This window comes from Trachurus japonicus, chromosome 24, assembly GCF_045865225.1.
Source record: "Trachurus japonicus isolate A0001 chromosome 24, Traja_1.0".
NCBI classification, from domain to species: Eukaryota; Metazoa; Chordata; class Actinopteri; order Carangiformes; family Carangidae; genus Trachurus; species Trachurus japonicus.
Genome location: NC_140930.1, coordinates 19,704,073 through 19,722,855, shown reverse-complemented (window position 1 = coordinate 19,722,855; position 18,783 = coordinate 19,704,073). Strand labels below are relative to the sequence as shown.

Below are 18,783 nucleotides of genomic sequence, written 5' to 3'. Positions count from 1 at the left end.
GTGTGCTGGTTGTTGTGTATGTGTTAATTTGTCTGTGTGTGCACTGATGACTGGATTGTTCTCAACAGCAAGAAGCAGGAGGACGAGAACCTGGCGTCGGTGGTGGCTGATCTGAGACAGGCCTCTCTTCCCGCGATCAGGTTCATCGCTGAGACTCTGCTCCTGCTCGAGGTACCGTCATGACAGAGTGAACAACAGTGTGGTGCTGCTGTGGATCCTGGCCTGCAGCATGTTAACAGTTATTGTTTTGAAACTAGAGACCCACTATGTGCAGACCTTGTGTAGTGTATATACAGTGATAGCTGAAAACCTCTATTTTCTATAGTATAGTAAACTTATAGGGTTTAATGATTCATAATAGGTAGTAGGGGTGGGCGATATGGCAAAAATATCATATCACGATTTTTTTAAAATGAAGTCACGATTTCGATTTCATCACGATCTTAAATCGAAAAAAGGAAAAATAGACAATTTAGGCCAAAGAACCTTTCTGAACATATTTTAATCTAAATAGTTGCAGTTTTGCCAACATGTGCAAATAACGTAAACAGGGTAGCTTTCAATAAACATGAAAGTAAAATATCAATGAAGACATTACTGTTTGTTTTATTCAACACAGTCATTTTAACAGGATTTTAAGTATATCAAAACACTAAATAGCTGATTGAAAAGGGTCAAATAAAGTAACTGTTATCTCTTTTAGCAAACTTTGCAAATGTCCTTTGTTTGCGCTTTGCAGCATAGAACTGCAATTTATAGAATGTGCCCTAGACGATCCTATGATCTCTGCACTTTGGCAGATCGTCTACACACTCTAATCCTTCACGATCTAATATCGCCATATCGCCCACCCCTAATAGGTAGCGTAGTTTATTATTTTAGCTGCAGTTGGAGTGTCCAGTATCACAGCCATCCCTTACACTGGGATAACCTGACTAATTTCCTCAACCTGCCCAGTTAACTTGAATGCACAGCTCTGTGTGAGTGTGGACAGAACTGAGGTGAAAAGATGGCTAAAACCAAAGGCTGTAGGCTAAATGAAGATGGTAGAAAATTATATACAAGTGCAACTCACTTCAATTTCAATTATTCTTTCTTCAGATAAGACCAAAAAGAAAACATACAGACAAAAAGTATTTTTACATTATGCACTCAATACTTGGTTGGGGTCCTTTAGCATGAATTATTGCATCCTGACATGGCACTGAGGTGTTATTGACGCCCAGGTTGCTTTGTTAGCTGCCTTCAGCTCATCTGTGTTGTTGGATCTGATGTTTCTCATGACAATAGCTCATAGAGTCTCGATGGGGTTCAAGTTGGCTGGTGGTAATATCACGGTCAGCAAACCAGTGTGTAGTTTTGGCTCTGGTCAGGTGTTAAGTCCTGCTCAATGTTGGAGCTTTATAGCAGATTCACACCCATTAGAAAAAGGTGAATCTGAAACATTTCCTTAGACTGCTACTGTATATGTAATGTTTTAAATTGTATAACATCATGTGTGACATTCACAACAACAATCATGTCTACTCTTTATATATGAGCCCTCGCCTACATTAAGTCCCCCTCCCCACCCTCCCACCTCCTCATTGGCAGCATTAAATAAAAAGAACGCCTTTTATTTAGTAACAATAATGACTCTCCATACAACTCGGTTCACTTCCTGTGGGAGGAGAAACTCTTAGCACCAAATGTAATATTTAGGAGGAGAAGAATGACCCATGTATGTGATAATAATTTAGCCCAGTTTCTCTTGAAGCATTGTGGGAGTTGAGATCAGAGTCATGTCTGTGGTGGAATTCTTGTGCGTGGGGAGAAGGGGGCTGGGGGCTCACATGCATGACTGGTCACATGTTGGGTTATTTAATAGAAAAGCCCCAGTGAAATTACATTAAATGAGCACCATTATGTCAGGATGCTGCCCATTTTCTGTATTTTCCAGATCAACTGGAACCTCTTTGTGGCTTACGTGGTCTCAGTTTTCTGGCCTGATCACAGCAGAGCACACAGAGCGACATGTACATTTGATTTTGTCATTACAAATAAATCTGCCGGGATAGAGAAGAGCCTCGCCTTAACAAGAGAAACACAAATCATTTGATTCAGCGTTAAACTAATCATTTTCTCTCCAGCTGCACAGGCGGACGGTCCACAGTGTTTACATCATTCAGCCCAAAAAGAAAGATGCTGTCAAGCTGCTGCAGAAACTCCTGGCTCCGGCAAAGGCTCACTCTGCCTCCTTCAAGGTGAACGAACTGGCAAATACAGTGTCTTTTTAATACATGTGACCCCAGGCAGTAACACTGATTTAATCTTTTTCAGAAAGTCTACTTGAGAGAAATCTCAGAGCTCTCCAATTACATCGACCGAAGCCAGCTAACGGCGTCGCTTGGGGGCTACCTGATGTACTGTCACCACAGCTGGGTTTCCTTCATTAAGGTAATTCATATGTGGAAAAAAATGTCAGTCTATGACATCAGCATCACTGTTTGTATTCACCCAGCAACACCCTGTCATTATTTGACAGATTGACTATTATAAGAATGAAAATAAAGGCAATAGATCTGCGTTAATTTGACCAAATCTGAACAGTTCTGTTTGTGAAACAAGTCCGCGTTTGATTCAAAGCAGAGCTTGTGAAGCGGTCTCATGATCTGTCAACACAAAGTAACATTGTCCTGCCCAGCCTGTCTGTGTGTGTGTGTGTGTGTTCGTTCTTCTTCCACACGCACGCAGTGCCACACAAACATTCACTTTATCTGATGTACAAAATGAAGCCAAATCAAGTGTTTATTCCAGGTCAGTGTTGCCTCTCTGATGGAGCATGCTCAGTTCATTCTGTCAGGAGATGGGGGCCATTCATCAGATTCACTGGAGTGGCCCGCATCTATTGTTTTGTTACCTTGGTGAAGCTTGTGCAAATGCCTCGCGTAATCAGCTGACCTTATTAGCAAGTGAAAGGGCGCCCCTCTTTCCATTAGATTATACATTCGGTCATGCTCAACTGGGGCAAGTGTGGCCACAGTGACCAGACCCAATGCAGCACATCTCTGTCTACAGCAGACCTACAAATGTCCAGTGGACCTACATTTCACTGTGAGGGCAGAGGGAATCAAAACGGTCTTATCAGGCCATCGACGGCTTTTAGTTACAATGAAAATACAAAACATGTTAAAGCGATAGTTCAACATTTTGGCAAACTGGCCCATTGCCATAATCCCTATAGTATTAGGAGTAGATTCATTACCTTTAATTCAGTCAGTGCAAGCTGTTTTTAGATCAGCGGGGCAGAGACGCAAGCTGCTCGGCTAACGCAACGGAGACGCACGGTACTTAGTACTTTCACCTTTCCCTCATCAAACTCATCAAATACAAAATCCAACAGCTCCAAAACGTTCTAGTGGAGAAGTTGTGACCTGCACATTCACCACGCTATGAGATAATAATGTAACATTACGAGACAAAGTTGTTTTTGAGGCAAATGCGTAGCTGGAACTACATTCCAGACACGGCTGCTGGGCTTAAAAAGCGCAAGTAGTTCTACACATTCACCACGCTATGAAATACCATATAATTATGACACATGAAGCAAATACTCAGGTCACAATTTCTCCACGAGAGTGTTTTGGAGTTGTTGGATTGTGTATTTGATGAGTTTGATGAAGGAAAGGCGAAAGTACCATGCGCTTTCATTGCGTTAGCTGAGCAGCTCGCTTCTCTGCCCCGCAGATCTCAAAACAACATGCACCGACAATTAAAGGTAATGAACCTACTCCTGACTATAGGGATTATGGCAATAGGCAAATTTGCCAAAATGTTGAACTATCCCTTGAATGGTGAAGTTAGTCAGTGTGTAGCAGGTATTTTAAAGTGCCCCTGTCTCTGTGCTGCTCCCCGCAGGAGATCGATGCCTTTCAGCAGCAGTTCCTGTCCGTGGTCCACCGGCTGCCCTCGTGCATCTCCTCCCTGCAGACTCTGTCCCGGCTGCCGCTGCCCAGCACCTCCAGAGAGCTGCAACGCTTCTGCTCCGACAACGAGGCCAAGTTCCAGCAGCTGAGGAGGTCATGCTTGTTCCCTTCTCTTCTTTTTATTCATTCAGAAATGTTGTATCACACTGGCCTGTAGTGTTGGACTGACCCATTTTCAACCAATAACACTGGACACCACATTTTTCTTCTTATTAGTTGAAGTTAAATGTCCTTGTGACCGGGGGATTCTTCCAATTCTCTTGCTATGAAATGTCCTTAATTTACCCAGAATTCAATACACTACAGTCTTAAGTTTTTCCGCATCACAAATTCTTTCCATAGTGTTTTTTTTTATTTTTTTATTATCCACCATGCTGTCTTCAAATGAATCGGTATGAAATGCACAATGTTGTGTTTTGCCTTTGGAAGTTTCTCAAAACAATAACCAGTAAATGTAGTGAAGTAGTGAGGGATCATGGGAGTTGTTGTCTTGATGACTGTTATTGTCAACCTGTTTTTGTGCGGGTCATTCAGGGTTGTTGGTGTGTGTTTTTTGTTTGTTTTGTTTTTAGTCTCCTCAGCTTGTTTCTCTGATAACTTCAGACCCAAACGTCCAATGACTAAAATGCTTTATCGAATTTAAAATATACAGTTAGAGGTTTAAAAAGTGAATCTTTTTTTATTTTGTTAAACTGGGAAAAAAAAGTTGAGCCTCGGTCAGAGCAACACAACAAGGACACTAGTTCATTGAGGATATGGCACACAGCTTTCTCTGGTTTGGGAATTGGATTTGAAACATTTTGGAAAATGCATGTACACTTATATGTATTGTGTGTTGTGTTGCGGTGTGCAGGGGGCTGGGGCTGGACGAGCTGCTGAGGCACTGTGACCGTGTGGTGGAGAAGCTCCGTTACCCTGAGAAGGAGCCGTGCTACCAGGCGATGGCCGGCACCGCCCTCTTCATCCACACGGCCTTCGACATGCTGCAGAACCACAGCAGGTACTGTACTGCAGCAGCCTCCACTGCTCTCAGATGCCTTCAGTTTAATCCTCTGCCCCAGTGCTGTATGTTATGTATGGGAGGTGTTAACTGCAATGGTGTTGCACAAGAGCTGAAACCACAGTAATGAGGTTTATGTTAATCTGGCTACTTGGTTTCTTCAGGTGGTTCTGGCTCGCGGACAGAAACGGAGGTGTGTCCGTTGGTCTCACTCTCATCGGTGTGACGTCTCAGTCTCAGTATCGCCTTCCAGTATCAAATATCTTCAAATACAAACACTCACTTAGAAGAACATTAGGATTTGGACGTCAACGGTCACAATGAACCCATAAAACACGATATTTGAGTTAAATTGCATCATAATTAACGCAGGAATTCTCAAGTTGTGGCCAAGAATGCAACAGGATAAAATAAATGGTCTACAGTGACGCTGTGACATCAAATCAGACATAAAAGGAGACTATTTCCTGCAGCGACTGGTTTGTTGTGGCAAACGACTTATTCTAGTTACATGTCTCTGGTTCCTCTGAAATGATCTGAGTAATATGCATTATAATGCATAATGATGCAAGGATTTTGGCTAAGATTGTGATTTCAGTTGCAGTGGTTGTTTTTTGTTTTTTCTGTTTTTTACCAAAGTAGCCTAAATGATGTGATTTTTGTTGCGCGTTCCTTTTTTTTCTTTTTCTTTTTTTTTTTTTTAGATCCAGGGAATTAAGTTTGTAGTCTGAGGCATCTCTGTAGCAACACAACACTTATGGCGCTGACGGTGCACAACAATGTGACGCATTGTGCCGTAATCACAATCGCAGCTCTTGTGCTTTAGATATTGAATTGGCCAATACGAGTCCATTATTGCACACTGAAGCACTAAATCAAGTGCGGTATGTTGTAAAGACTGTGTGTCTTTATGTGTTTTCCTTTTTCTTTTACACTGCACAGAATAACTGCAGCTGTGGAGAAGGTGGAGCTCCTCTGGCAGCAGGCCTTCTCACAGGCCCGACTCCAGCTGCAGGTGTTCCAGCTGCGAGACGACGCCCTGCAGGTGAGCCGGCAGCAGTCAATGTGTCCAGGCAGCGTGGAAACACATGAAGCTGAGTGTTTAAAGGGATAGTTCACCCAAAATTCAAATTTCACTCATTATCTCACCCTCATGTCGACTAAGAGCTGGAAGAATTTTCAGAGTCCTCCGTACCTTCTCTGAGTTACAGGGGGGTCCGCGCAGCAGTATTTGTCCATATAATGGTTGTGAATGGGCCTCACTTTTCTTCGTCCAAAAAGACACACCAAAAAACATCCAAATACCTCCATACTGCTCGTCTGTAATGTCCCTCTTGTATTGAAGCCTCGACTTATTTAATTTTTTCCGGAACAATTTCTCATGTCGGGGCTTCAGTACAAGAGGGACATTACAGAGCAGAGCAGTATGGAGGTATTTGGATGTTTTTTGGTGTGTCTTTTTGGACGAAGAAAAGTGAGGCCCATTCGCAACCGTCATATGGACATGCAGTGCTGCACGGAGCCCCCCTGTAACTCCGAGAAGGCACGGATGACTCTGAAACTTCTCCCAGCCCTTAGTCGACATGAAGTTCAGTAGATAATGAGTGAAATTTGAATTTTGGGTGAACTATCCCTTTAACTTTTTTAGGTTCTCAAAGTGGGGTCCTTGATGGAGTTCTATGGGTTTCTCTACCAAAAAGAAGTAATCGTGTATGAAGTGTATCTGGTTTTACAAACGTGTTTCCTTGTTCTTACAGATCACAGCGCAGGTCGAGAGGTTTTTTCAAGACAAGCTCCAGCCGTACAAAATGGAGGTTGCCAAAGATTCTGCAAGAGCAGAGATGCTGATGTCCCACTTTGAAACGTCCATTCACACTCCTGCTGTGGTACATGTTTAGTTAATAAGCTCTGATTCCTTCAAGTGCCATTTTTGCTGAGTTAATCCTCCATCAGTCAGTTCTGCCTCTCTGCTGTATTTTGCCCAAACATATCCTTTTAGCATGACGTTCACAGACAGAGCAGAGGGCGAGCCACAAGAAACTGTCGTATTCTGAGCGAAACCATGTTCATCTTGTACTAGTATATCTGATGTTTTTGTAAAAAAAAAAAAAAAAAGCAGAGAATTTGTCTTACAGCATGTACAAATTTTATTTTCCATTCGAAGTGACAGCTCCCCCTCCTCTCCTGTCTGTCAGGCACTTGTCCGCTGTGCTGAGGATGTCATCCACACGTTGGCTGAAGTCCTGCCGGTCAGCGGTCAGAGCAGAGAGCGCTGGGTTTTGCACCTGGAGAGGCTGAAAGACAAACTCCACTCGACTGTGAACTTTATTCTCCAAACCCTCAGAGCAGTTTCCAGCTACCATCACTATTTCACCAAGGTGAGTTCTCCTGAGTTATATCTACTCTGCCATCAGTACATCTCTACCACAGCAAAATAACACACAAGTAACATGTCATGACTGTTACCTTGGTGGTTTGCCTGGTTTTGTTGGGTTTTTATTTTTCCAAGAAGTTATTCAGCAGCTTCTGTCCATTGATCATTTGTTTTAAATCCACACTGTCTTGGTTGTGCAAAGGATGACTTGAAGCATGTGCAAAAATGTGACTGTACACTATCAACTATCACTGCATCACTGCCTGAGGAGCTTCTTTCTCTGATCTTCAAACCTGCAGATCACTGTGTGTGTTTTGATTATGGCATCTGAATGAATGTAACCAGTAATGTGAGACATAAGGAGCTCCAAAAAGTTGTCATTCACTGCATATTGAAGGTGAAAATGTATTTGAAGGGGTTAAAACATTTAAAGATGTTTGCTCGTGAGAGGTTAGAGTTGAAGCAGATGAGAAACAGCTGGAATCGGTTCAGTAATCTTGTTGTAAACTGTGTTTCATAATGAACACTAAAATGCGTGTGTGTGTGTGTGTTCCTCCTCCAGGCCAACACCTGGTACCGGCTGGTTCTCTGTGAGAACCTCCTCCAGGAGATGCTGTCGGGTGTTGATTCTCAAAGTGTTTCCACTCCACGGCAGAGGAGGACCAGGGTGACGGCCCCGGTGTGGAGACACAAGCTGTCCACTTTCCTCCAGAAGAACTGTCCGCCAGATGTGGAGGAGCTGCTTCATCTGGCTCATCTGTCCAACGTCATCCCGGACGATGTGGTCCAGGAGGCGGGCAAGCAGATGTCCCAACGGTGAGAGGACTGATGTTTGATAAAGAGAAGCTGACTGTCCCTGGTCTTCATGTGTGGTGTTTTGTTTTTTTCATTTGCATGTTGAATTTTTTTTTTTTTTTTTATTGGTGAAGTTAAAGCAGAAGTAAGTGGTCCGGTCGTTTTCGCTAATGCTGCGTTCCAGGCAGGCTTTTGAAATCGTAAATTACAGCTTCAAGTCACAACTTACGACTTTGTAGCGTTCCAGGCAACCCACTCGTGTTTTTCCGACCTGTTTTACCGGTGAAAGTCACTATAACGGCCACTCGTAACTTCCGACCGGTGAACTCGTACCAGATCGAACTGGTACCACTTCACGGTCAGAAAAATACGAGTTTCCTTGAACGCACCATAACAGTCCTCATCCCTACGTCGCCACATTCATGGCGTTCCTTGGCTGCATACACAGCCCTGCATGCCGTTCTCTCTCCTCATTGGATAAAAACTGTAGGATACGATAAATGTTTTCTCCTCGGCTCAGAGCAGATCAGAGTGACTGAGAGACCCGTGCTTCAGTCCAAACACTCTATGTAAGTGATTGCTGTCGGAAGATATAACTATTTAAGACTTATATTAACACAAATATATCACTTACTTCTGCTTTAAGTGATAGACGAGGTGACATAAGGGACAAATACGTTACAACACATGGACTAAACATACACACAGTCAACATAGGTACAGACAACAGGAAAACAGGAAATGACGTGTTATGATATGTAATGTGTGTGTGTGGATGAGAGGCAGGTGGAGTGGTATTGCCAGTATATACATGTATAATATGGTAATAGAGGATACAATTAAAAAAAAAAAAAACCTAACCCCCATAATAAATACCGGTACATAAATAAATAAAAAATAATAAAATAAAATGTAATAAAACAATTTTTAAAAAGTAAATGCAAAAAATGTAGATAATTATTTTCATTTGTGTAGAATAATTGTTAGAATTAATATTAAATTTATATTGCTGTGATGGTGATATATTGCAATGAGAGGGGGGGTGGGTATTTTCTGTTCATTAGATAATCAGACATGACATGTTCACACCTGCATCATTCAGAGACACGTGTTACTGACCATGCATGCCATGCAGCATTTTACTGCAATTACTGATGTGGCTACATGACCACCGTTCACCGTTCACAGTCATCTGGTTTTTATTCATCAGGTGCATGACTGTGAGGAAGCTTGTGACCTCTTCGGGGCCGGTGTCTGTGGCTCAGCTGCAGATGGCCCTACAGTGGCAGTATGAGCTGCTGCAGAGCCGCCACGTCATCGCGTCCTCTGCTGACGCTGCTGCAGACGGAACAGACCGCGACGTTCAACGCTGCCCGTCAGAAAGTGGTAACGAGGCGCTCCGTCCTCTAGGAACGTCTCCTTTGACGACGGCCTCCGGGATGGCGTCGGCCGAGGGCAAACCCCCCTCCCTCAGCTCGTTCGACTCGGGCTTTGACGGAGCGGCGAGCGGCCAGCTGGAAGCCTGGGGAGGGAGGGAAGGAGGGGAGGGTCCGTCTAGATCGGCGGGGACGAGGTGCACCGCGAGACCCGGCGGGAGTCATCCTCTAATCCATGAGGAGAACTCGTCGAGAGTTTCGGATGCAGAGTCGGACTGCGGCTCAGTGGGGAATCTGTCCGGGGCCAGCATCCAGATCATCCCCAAAGTCACCGAGGACTCCGTCAACTTTGAGATCAAAGTGAAGCGCTCCGCCGCGCTGCCCTCCAATCCCTGGCTCAGCCTGCCGTTAGACGATCTGGAAAACATGTACACCGTCACCATCACGCACAGCCCCAAGCCACAGAGGACTGACCCAGACTCCTACAGTCCCCCGGACCCCCGCGCCAGTCCCATGTGGGATAGAGATTCATCGCCCACCACAAAGACGGAGGAGGCGACGAGGAGCACACAGCCCAGAGCGCCACGGAGAGAGGGCTGGACTCTGCGCTCACAAAGCAGTCTGGAGAATCCTGACTTTAGTCCCATCAGCCACATCCTCTCCAGCACCATCACAGACGGAAGAGACGAGTCCATCTGCCCCACAGAGGGGGGTCCTACTCTGCTCTGGGACTCTTATGACTTCCATGACCAGAACCAAGATCCTGTGGATAGGTAACGTTTCTGTTTATCACTCAATACATTTCCGAAGGGCAGGCTAATTTAACCAAACATAGAAAACACAGTTGAACGGTTTTACTCTTCTAATTACGTCTCGCATACACATCAGCAGCCCTCACCTGGCTTGTGAGTAGTGAAAGTCAGAAGAATGAGATCACAGATGAGATTAAATGGACTTGGCTGGGCTAAGCCTTAGAAATGGGCTGAGGAGCGTTGACGGCCAGAGGGAGCTCAGAGTAAAAAGTATCTGCTCCTTCATGTTGAAGAGGCCCAGCTGAGGTGGCTCAGACAGTGCTGCAGTGGTTGCTCCAATCCTCTAAAGCAGCCATTCTCAACCTTGGGGTCCCGACCCCAGTTGGGGTCGCGAGATGATTTCTGGGGGTCGCCAAATCATTTTGGAAAAATATAAATACGCAAAATTAATTAATTAATGTAGCGTCCGACCGGATGTTAGAAGGATGACGAGCGACTCTCAAACATGCATTTTATTACTCAAACCAGTTACTGTCGGCCGTAACTACACCAAAGCGCGGACAGCAGTGCATGTTGGGGGTTGCGACTCAAAAAGGTTGAGAACCACTGCTCTAAAGGACTTTTTCTAAATCAACTGAGACCTGAAAAAGTTGTATGATTTGGTTAAAGATGCCACCCACGGCTCTACGTAGCAAGTTAGTTGTCAGGGATTTTGCTTTGCAACAAATGCAAATGACTTCTCACTTGTTTTCTCCAGTTTTTACTTACTGAAAAAGATTTTTTAAAAACAATCGTCTGTTTTGCCTCAGCAGCTTCTCACTATTGATTGATTTGATCCAAACAACAATATTGTGCGTTGCTTGCTAATCAGTCCCCCTAAAATCAGCCGTTTCAAATCTCTGCTCACCAAATCACCAGCAACAGTTTGGCATTACAGGAAGTTCAGTTGTTGCTGTTTGGCTTCTAAACTGTTGATAATTATGTTCTAGGTGATCAGTTTGCTTTATTTTTTTTCCAGTGTGATTGATGTCATCGAAAAGGGCTGGGATGAGAAGGAGCAGGACGGGTTGAGGGAGGTGGAGAAGATCCTGGGCAGGGCTGATGAAATACTGGAGGTAAGAGCTGCATCAACAACTGACATCAGAAAGTTTAACATAAGGGAAGATGACAGCAGGTTCCCAGCCAAACTGTCAGCAGCTCAGTGATGTGACTAATCGGCTGTGAAACGTGTGTCTCACAGGAAGAAGAAAACGTGCTGGTTCAGGAGGCTGTGCTGGAGGCTCTGCTCAGCTCTGAGGACAGACACTGGCCACTGTGGGACAGCAAGGACCAGCTTAGTGTGGTATGTCCATCTTATGTGTTCACTGGACAGAAATCCTGATGGTGTTGCTCTTTTAAAAATCTAAATTGTAAATTTAACAAAGCTGGCGACTTTTGTCTGTTGCAGGAGAAGAAATAGAAATATCCACACTAATTACATATTTATCTATTTATCCAGATCTGTCAGTACATTTTCCCTCCTCTGTTGAACACACAAACACACAAAGGAAAGCATCTTGTTTCAGCCTTTGCTGGTTTTCACTAAGCCTTTTATCTAATCACAAGGAGTTCTCCTTTTTTCTCTCTAACCCCCCGCACCTCACAAAGCTGCTTAGACCAACCAAGTTAAAACTCCTGAGCTTAGAGTTTAACTCTGTTGCTGTTCACATGGACAAATTTACTTATAAGACCTACAGTTGGCTGATAAAAGAACAGCTGAAAGCACAGAAAAACATTGTTGTTTTTATTATTGTCCAATTCACTCAATGTAGAAAAAGCTTATCCTATAACTAAAGTGGCATCCTCTGTACAGTCTCATTAAGATTTAGTGACATGGGCTCTACACAGACATTCATTGTTTGGTGAATACATTGGCTTATGGACAGTGGGAGAGCTCCAAGGTATAAGCATTTGGTTTTCCCTGTTGTCAAGAAGAAACCCTTCTGATTTATGCAGCAAAAACAAAACTTGACTTGCTCAGTATGATAACAGCCAATCGACTTGCAGTTGGACAACAGACCCAGATGGCATCAAGTCTGTCATCTGTCTTCATCATTGCAGACTTTGGGCCTTGTGTTCTGTTTTTAACCTGCACATGGCAAGCTTGACATTGGGAGTGTGAGTGACAAACTACAAACTCCATGCTCCATTGGCGCCAGAGCCATTCTCCTAAATCAAACCCAGTCTCATTTGTGTTCCTGTACAACTTTGTTCACTAGTCAGAGGCTGGCAATGTGGTATTGTTTACTTTCATTATAGAAACATCTGTCTTTGAGATGACTTCCGGTGGCAAGACGTGAGGACGCCAGCTCCTGCCACGCGTTGTTCCTTTCAGAAAAAAATTACTTTTAACTAAGGTAGATCCTTCACCCAAAGTTATTTTACATTGGCTAAAACTTGCTGGCCATCTCAGATATTCTATGCCGTAATTTATGCCTTCTAAATCAGCCTTGCGCAGCACTGGCGGCAACATGATGGATCCTGAATACCTCGGCAAAATGATTAGAGAAATTGTTCGGGAGGAGATTTCAGCGGCACTCGACAACAAGCTTAAACCTATCCACGAGGAACTAGAGAAACTTGAAGTTACTATCAAGTCATGTAAGTCTAAGGTGGAAGATCTGGAAGCTGCGGCGAACGCCATGGAGGAACGAATGTCGGCCGCGGAGAAACTATATAATGACCTGCGGCTTGCAAACGAGCAATTAAAAGACAAGACAGATGCACTTGAAAATCAAAGCAGGAAGTTTAATTTGCGCATACTGGGGCTACAACATGGGGTCGAGGCTGGTAAACCCACCAGCTTTGTTAACAAACTTCTCTACGAATTGTTTGGTGAAGAAGCCCTGGGGCCGCCCCCTTTAGCCAGCATTGCTCACCGCACAGGTGCTACAGCCAAAGATGGGAGCCGCTGCATGATAACGCGGCTGCACAGTTTCGAGGTGAGGCGCACGATCCAGCGCCTGACGGGTGAAAAGGGGGGCAAACTGTACTTCAGAGGACAAAGGATCAGCATTTACCCTGATATGACTGCCGAGCTGCGGAAACAACAGGCGGAATTCAACGAGGTGAAAGCACTCCTGCGTAAAGCCGAGCTGAGATGTGGCATTGTGCACCCCGCAAAGTTGCTGGTCACTTTCAACAATAAAACCGTCTCCTTCACTCGCGCAACAGAGGCTATGGATTTCTATGAGAAGCAAGTGAAAACCACGCTTACAAAGGCCAGCTCCACTGCGGATTTAACACCTTCAGGCTGATGGAGTGTCTGGAAAGAGACCGGACAGACCATCTCACCCCCCAGCCTGGACAGTTGAAGGTGGAAGTATGGCCGTGACCAGGTATGAATGTATCAAAAAAAAAAGAAAGAAAAAGGATTTTTTTTTTCTCTTCGTTCCTGCCTTTTTTTTTTTTTTTTTTTTCAATTTTTTCTTTTTTCTCTTCCTCCCTTTTTTTGTGGAGGAGTTTTTTTTTTTTTTTTTTCTTTTTTCTCACCTGGTGGTGAGTTGGATCCGCTGGCAGGGGAGGAAGCTGGTCAGACTTGGCAGACCCAAGCGTATTGTGAGGGTCTGCTGGGAACGTCTGGCAGAATCCCCTGTCAGGGAGGTCTTCAACTCCCACCTCCGGGAGAGCTTTGACCGGATTCCGAGGGAGGCCGGAGACATTGAGTCTGAATGGACCATGTTCTCCACTTCCATTGTTGACGCGGCCGTCCGGAGCTGTGGCCGTAAGGTCTCCGGTGCTTGTCGTGGCGGTAATCCCCGAACCCGGTGGTGGACACCAGAAGTAAGGGATGCCGTCAAGCTGAAGAAGGAGTCCTACCGAGCCTGGCTAGCTCGGGGGACTCCTGAGGCAGCTGACGGGTACCGGCAGGCCAAGCGGACGGCAGCCCGGGCGGTCGCGGAAGCAAAAACTCGGGTCTGGGAAAAGTTCGGGGAGGCCATGGAGGAGGACTACCGGTCGGCCTCGAGGAAATTCTGGCAAACCATCCGACGCCTCAGGAGGGGGAAGCAGTGCTCCGCCAACACTGTTTACAGTGGAGGAGGGGAGCTGTTGACCTCGACTGGGGATATCGTCGGACGGTGGAAGGAATACTTCGAGGATCTCCTCAATCCCACTGACACGCCTTCCGTCGAGGAAGCAGAGGCTGGGGATTCAGAGGTCGATTCATTCATCACCCAAGCTGAAGTCACTGAGGTAGTCCGGAAGCTCCTCAGTGGCAAGGCACCGGGGGTGGATGAGATCCGCCCTGAGTACCTCAAGTCTCTGGATGTTGCGGGGCTGTCGTGGCTGACACGCCTCTGCAGCATCGCGTGGCAGTCGGGGACAGTGCCTCTGGACTGGCAGACCGGGGTGGTGGTCCCTCTCTTCAAAAAGGGGGACCGAAGGGTGTGTTCCAACTACCGGGGGATCACACTCCTCAGCCTCCCGGGAAAAGTCTATTCCAGGGTGCTGGAGAGGAGAATTCGGCCGATAGTCGAACCTCGGATTCAGGAGGAACAATGCGGTTTTCGTCCTGGCCGTGGAACGCTGGACCAGCTCTACACCCTCCGCAGGGTGCTCGAGGGTGCATGGGAGTTTGCCCAACCAGTCCACATGTGTTTTGTGGACTTGGAGAAGGCTTTCGACCGTGTCCCACGTGGCATCCTGTGGGAGGTGCTCCGAGAATATGGGGTCGGAGGCCCTCTGCTGAGGGCTGTACGGTCCCTGTATGACCGGAGCAGGAGCTTGGTTCGCATTGCCGGCAGTAAGTCAGACCTGTTCCCGGTGCGTGTTGGACTCCGGCAGGGCTGCCCTTTGTCACCGGTTCTGTTCATTATTTATATGGACAGAATTTCTAGGCGCAGCCAAGGGCCGGAGGGGGTACGGTTCGGGAGCCACTTGATTTCATCTCTGCTTTTTGCAGATGATGTGGTCTTGTTGGCTCCCTCGAGCCAGGACCTTCAGCATGCACTGGGGCGGTTTGCAGCCGAGTGTGAAGCAGCTGGGATGAGAATCAGCACCTCTAAGTCCGAGGCCATGGTTCTCGACCGGAAAAAGGTGGCTTGCACCCTCCAGGTCGGGGGAGAGTTCCTGCCTCAGGTGGAGGAGTTTAAGTATCTTGGGGTCTTGTTCACGAGTGAGGGGAGAACGGAGCGCGAGATCGACAGGCGGATCGGTGCGGCGGCCGCAGTAATGCGGTCATTGTATCGGTCCATCGTGGTGAAGAAGGAGCTGAGCCGAAAGGCAAAGCTCTCGATTTACCGGTCGATCTACGTTCCCACCCTCACCTATGGTCATGAACTCTGGGTCATGACCGAAAGAACGGGATCCCGGATACAAGCGGCCGAAATGAGTTTCCTCCGCAGGGTGGCGGGGCGCTCCCTTAGAGATAGGGTGAGGAGCTCTGTCACCCGGGAGGAGCTCGGAGTAGAGCCGCTGCTCCTCCACATCGAGAGGAGCCAGCTGAGGTGGCTCGGGCACCTGTATAGGATGCCCCCTGGACGCCTCCCTCGTGAGGTGTTCCGGGCATGTCCCACCGGGAGGAGGCCCCGAGGAAGACCCAGGACACGCTGGAGTGACTACGTCACTCGGCTGGCCTGGGAACGCCTTGGGGTCCCCCCGGAAGAGCTGGAGGAAGTGTCCGGGGAGAGGGAAGTCTGGGGATCCCTGCTCCGACTGCTGCCCCCGCGACCCGACTCCGGATCAAGCGGATGAAAATGGATGGATGGATGGATTTTTTCTCTCTCTCTTTTTGGAATATGACAGAAAACACTAGTGACGATCATAGACTGTGTCGATCAACTGTCTTCCTGTTTTTTTGGGGGGTGGGGGGAGTTCGAGAGTCAACAATCACTATCATGAAATAACTTTCCGGAGCCTCACTCTCCCCACCCTCCCCCCCTTTTTTTTTTTTTTTTTTTTTTTTTTTCTCCCCCCCTCCCTCCCTCCTTTATGGACTATGACAGAAGACACGGACAATTAAGTGTTTTTGGGAAATATTCGATGTTATTCGATTGAACAGCTGTATTTTTACTTTTTGGAAAGCTTACAAAGGATGGGCTAAATAATATCTAGGTCCACTACCATTTCTCTTTTCACTTTTTTATTTTTTCTGTATTTTTGTCCATTATTAGTATTTCTCATTTTATTTATTCATCTACTTACAATTCATTTATTGATTTGTTTACTCGTTTAATTTATTTATTCTTTTTTTATATATATATATAGGCCTGCCTATATCTTGTTCTCTTTGGTTAGTATTAGTTATTAGTTTATTCCTTTAAAAAATTTTTTTTCTATACTTTCTCTTATTTAATTAGTGTTATTGTTGTTATTGTTATTAATAATGATGATAATAATAATAACACTGATCTTTCTTACTATTATATTTACTTTATTTTATTTTTATTTAGTTACTATTTTCAATATTTCACCAGTATGGGTTAGGGTGAAGAGAATTTAAATTAGGAACCGCGTGAGGGGAAATGCCCTGTTTGTCACAGCTCTGCTAGTGTTGTGGGGCAATAGGAGTCAACAAGATGGGGTAAATAAGGATTGGGATTGTACAAAGTTTATGCATTTTAGGTTTTTTCCCCATTTTTGTGTTGGGGTGGGAGGGAGGGTGGAGGGTTGGAAGAGGGTTGTGGGCTTTAGAGTGGGAATACTCTGGCTTAAGAAGAGGGAGGGGAGGGGAGTTGGGATTCATGCTGGTATTAGAGTGAGACCTACCTCGAATGTGTATGCTGCCTTCTTATATGTTACTGTACCTATATCCTCTCTTTTCTGTTTTTGTTTTTCTTCCATATTAAAGTAGTATAATGATGTCAGGCTTATCTATTCTATCATGGAATGTACAGGGTATAAACGAAGCGAAAAAACGTTGTAGTTGTTTACAGATACTAAGGAAAAAGAAGGTGGACATTGCATTATTACAAGAAACCCATTTGATGCAGCAAGATATTAGCAAAATCAACAACACTATATTTAAAGTAGTATCATATTCATCAGCAAATAACAAAACTAAGGGAACAATTATATTATTTCGCTCTAATCTCCAAATTAATATTGTGGAGAAAGGCAGCGACCAAGAGGGTAGGATTGCTTATGTCAAAACTATGATTGAAGGGGAAAAAGTTGCTTTTCTTTCAGTATATGCCCCCAATGTATATGATAGGTCTTTTTATTCATCTTTATATCAAATTCTCCAGGAAGTTAATGAATTTAAACTTTTTTTAGGGGGCGACTATAACACTATTATCGATCCTTTAATGGATAAAACAACTAAGACTAATGTTTCCCCAAACACTCTGGCACTACGTAACTTAATTTCAGATTATGGTCTCTTGGATATATGGAGAACACAAAATCCCAAAACAAGAGAGTATACATTCTATTCGTGCAGACATGATTCCTTCTCAAGGATAGATTATATCTTCATCTCATCTCAATTGGTCCATCGGGTTCAGAAAGCCGAAATAATACATATGTCTCTGTCTGACCATCACGCCAATCTGTGTGTTTTCTTATTAACTGCATCTCCCAGCCGTGCAACACGTTGGCGGTTTAATACTAGTCTTTTACGAAATTTGGACTTTACTAATCAGTTTAGAGAAGGGCTAAGAGAATTCTTATCCATTAATAAAGGCTCGGTTTCGGACGCGAGAATTATGTGGGATGCCACAAAAGGTTTTATACGGAACAATTCCATAGCGTTTGCCTCCGGTCAAAATCGGAAGCAATTGAAAGAAATAAATAATTTGGAACATCATCTTTCTTCATTAATCCATCAACAACAAAACAGTTTCTCTACCGAAAGGGAGAAAGAGTTATCCATAATCAAATTAAAATTAAATACTCTTCTTAGCCAGAGGTCTGAATTTTTAATACACAGAGTTAGACAATCCCATTATTTAGATGGTAGCAAACCAAGTTTTTTACTAGCAAGTAAATTGCGCAATAGTGATCGCTTGTCCGTTATATCATCAATACAGTCTGAAGAGGGCATAATTTTACATGACCCTCAATTGATTAATCAGCAATTTAGAAAGTTCTATCAAGAATTATACCAGAATGAAATAGATGAAGCTGAGGGTTTAACAACTGAATTAATGAACTCCTTCTTTGAAAATTTGTGTTTACCCCAGCTTACAAAAGAGGAGTGTAAGCCCTTAGACGATAAAATTACTTTAAATGAACTATTTGAATCATTGAAACAGATGAAAAAAGGCAAATCGCCCGGATTAGATGGCATCCCGCCAGAATTATATCTTGAGTTCTGGTCGGATATAGGACCAATTATGCTTGATATGATCGATGCATCTCTCCAGAAGGGATTTTTCAACAGGGACGTTAATACAGCTATTATTTCGCTTTTGTGTAAGGCAAACAAAGATCCAACTAATTGTGCGAGTTATAGGCCAGTGTCATTGTTAAATTCTGATGTGAAATTGTTTGCCAAAACCCTAGCCAATAGATTAAATTTAGTAATTCCTAAGCTCATCCA

General features: G+C 44.7%; 1 protein-coding gene across 1 annotated transcript in view; it reads left to right on the top strand.

Annotated features, from left to right (window-relative positions):
* Positions 1–18,783, top strand: part of LOC146961900 (uncharacterized) — a 29,640-nt gene that overhangs the window by 1,941 nt on the left and 8,916 nt on the right. Inside the window, exons 4-15 of the mRNA XM_085771513.1 lie at positions 69–171; positions 2,130–2,243; positions 2,320–2,436; positions 3,898–4,058; positions 4,819–4,965; positions 5,908–6,010; positions 6,723–6,851; positions 7,161–7,343; positions 7,902–8,155; positions 9,345–10,283; positions 11,281–11,377; positions 11,503–11,604. Of these exons, the coding sequence (XP_085627639.1) occupies positions 69–171; positions 2,130–2,243; positions 2,320–2,436; positions 3,898–4,058; positions 4,819–4,965; positions 5,908–6,010; positions 6,723–6,851; positions 7,161–7,343; positions 7,902–8,155; positions 9,345–10,283; positions 11,281–11,377; positions 11,503–11,604 (2,449 nt within the window). The remainder of the gene's footprint in view (positions 1–68; positions 172–2,129; positions 2,244–2,319; positions 2,437–3,897; positions 4,059–4,818; positions 4,966–5,907; positions 6,011–6,722; positions 6,852–7,160; positions 7,344–7,901; positions 8,156–9,344; positions 10,284–11,280; positions 11,378–11,502; positions 11,605–18,783) is intronic.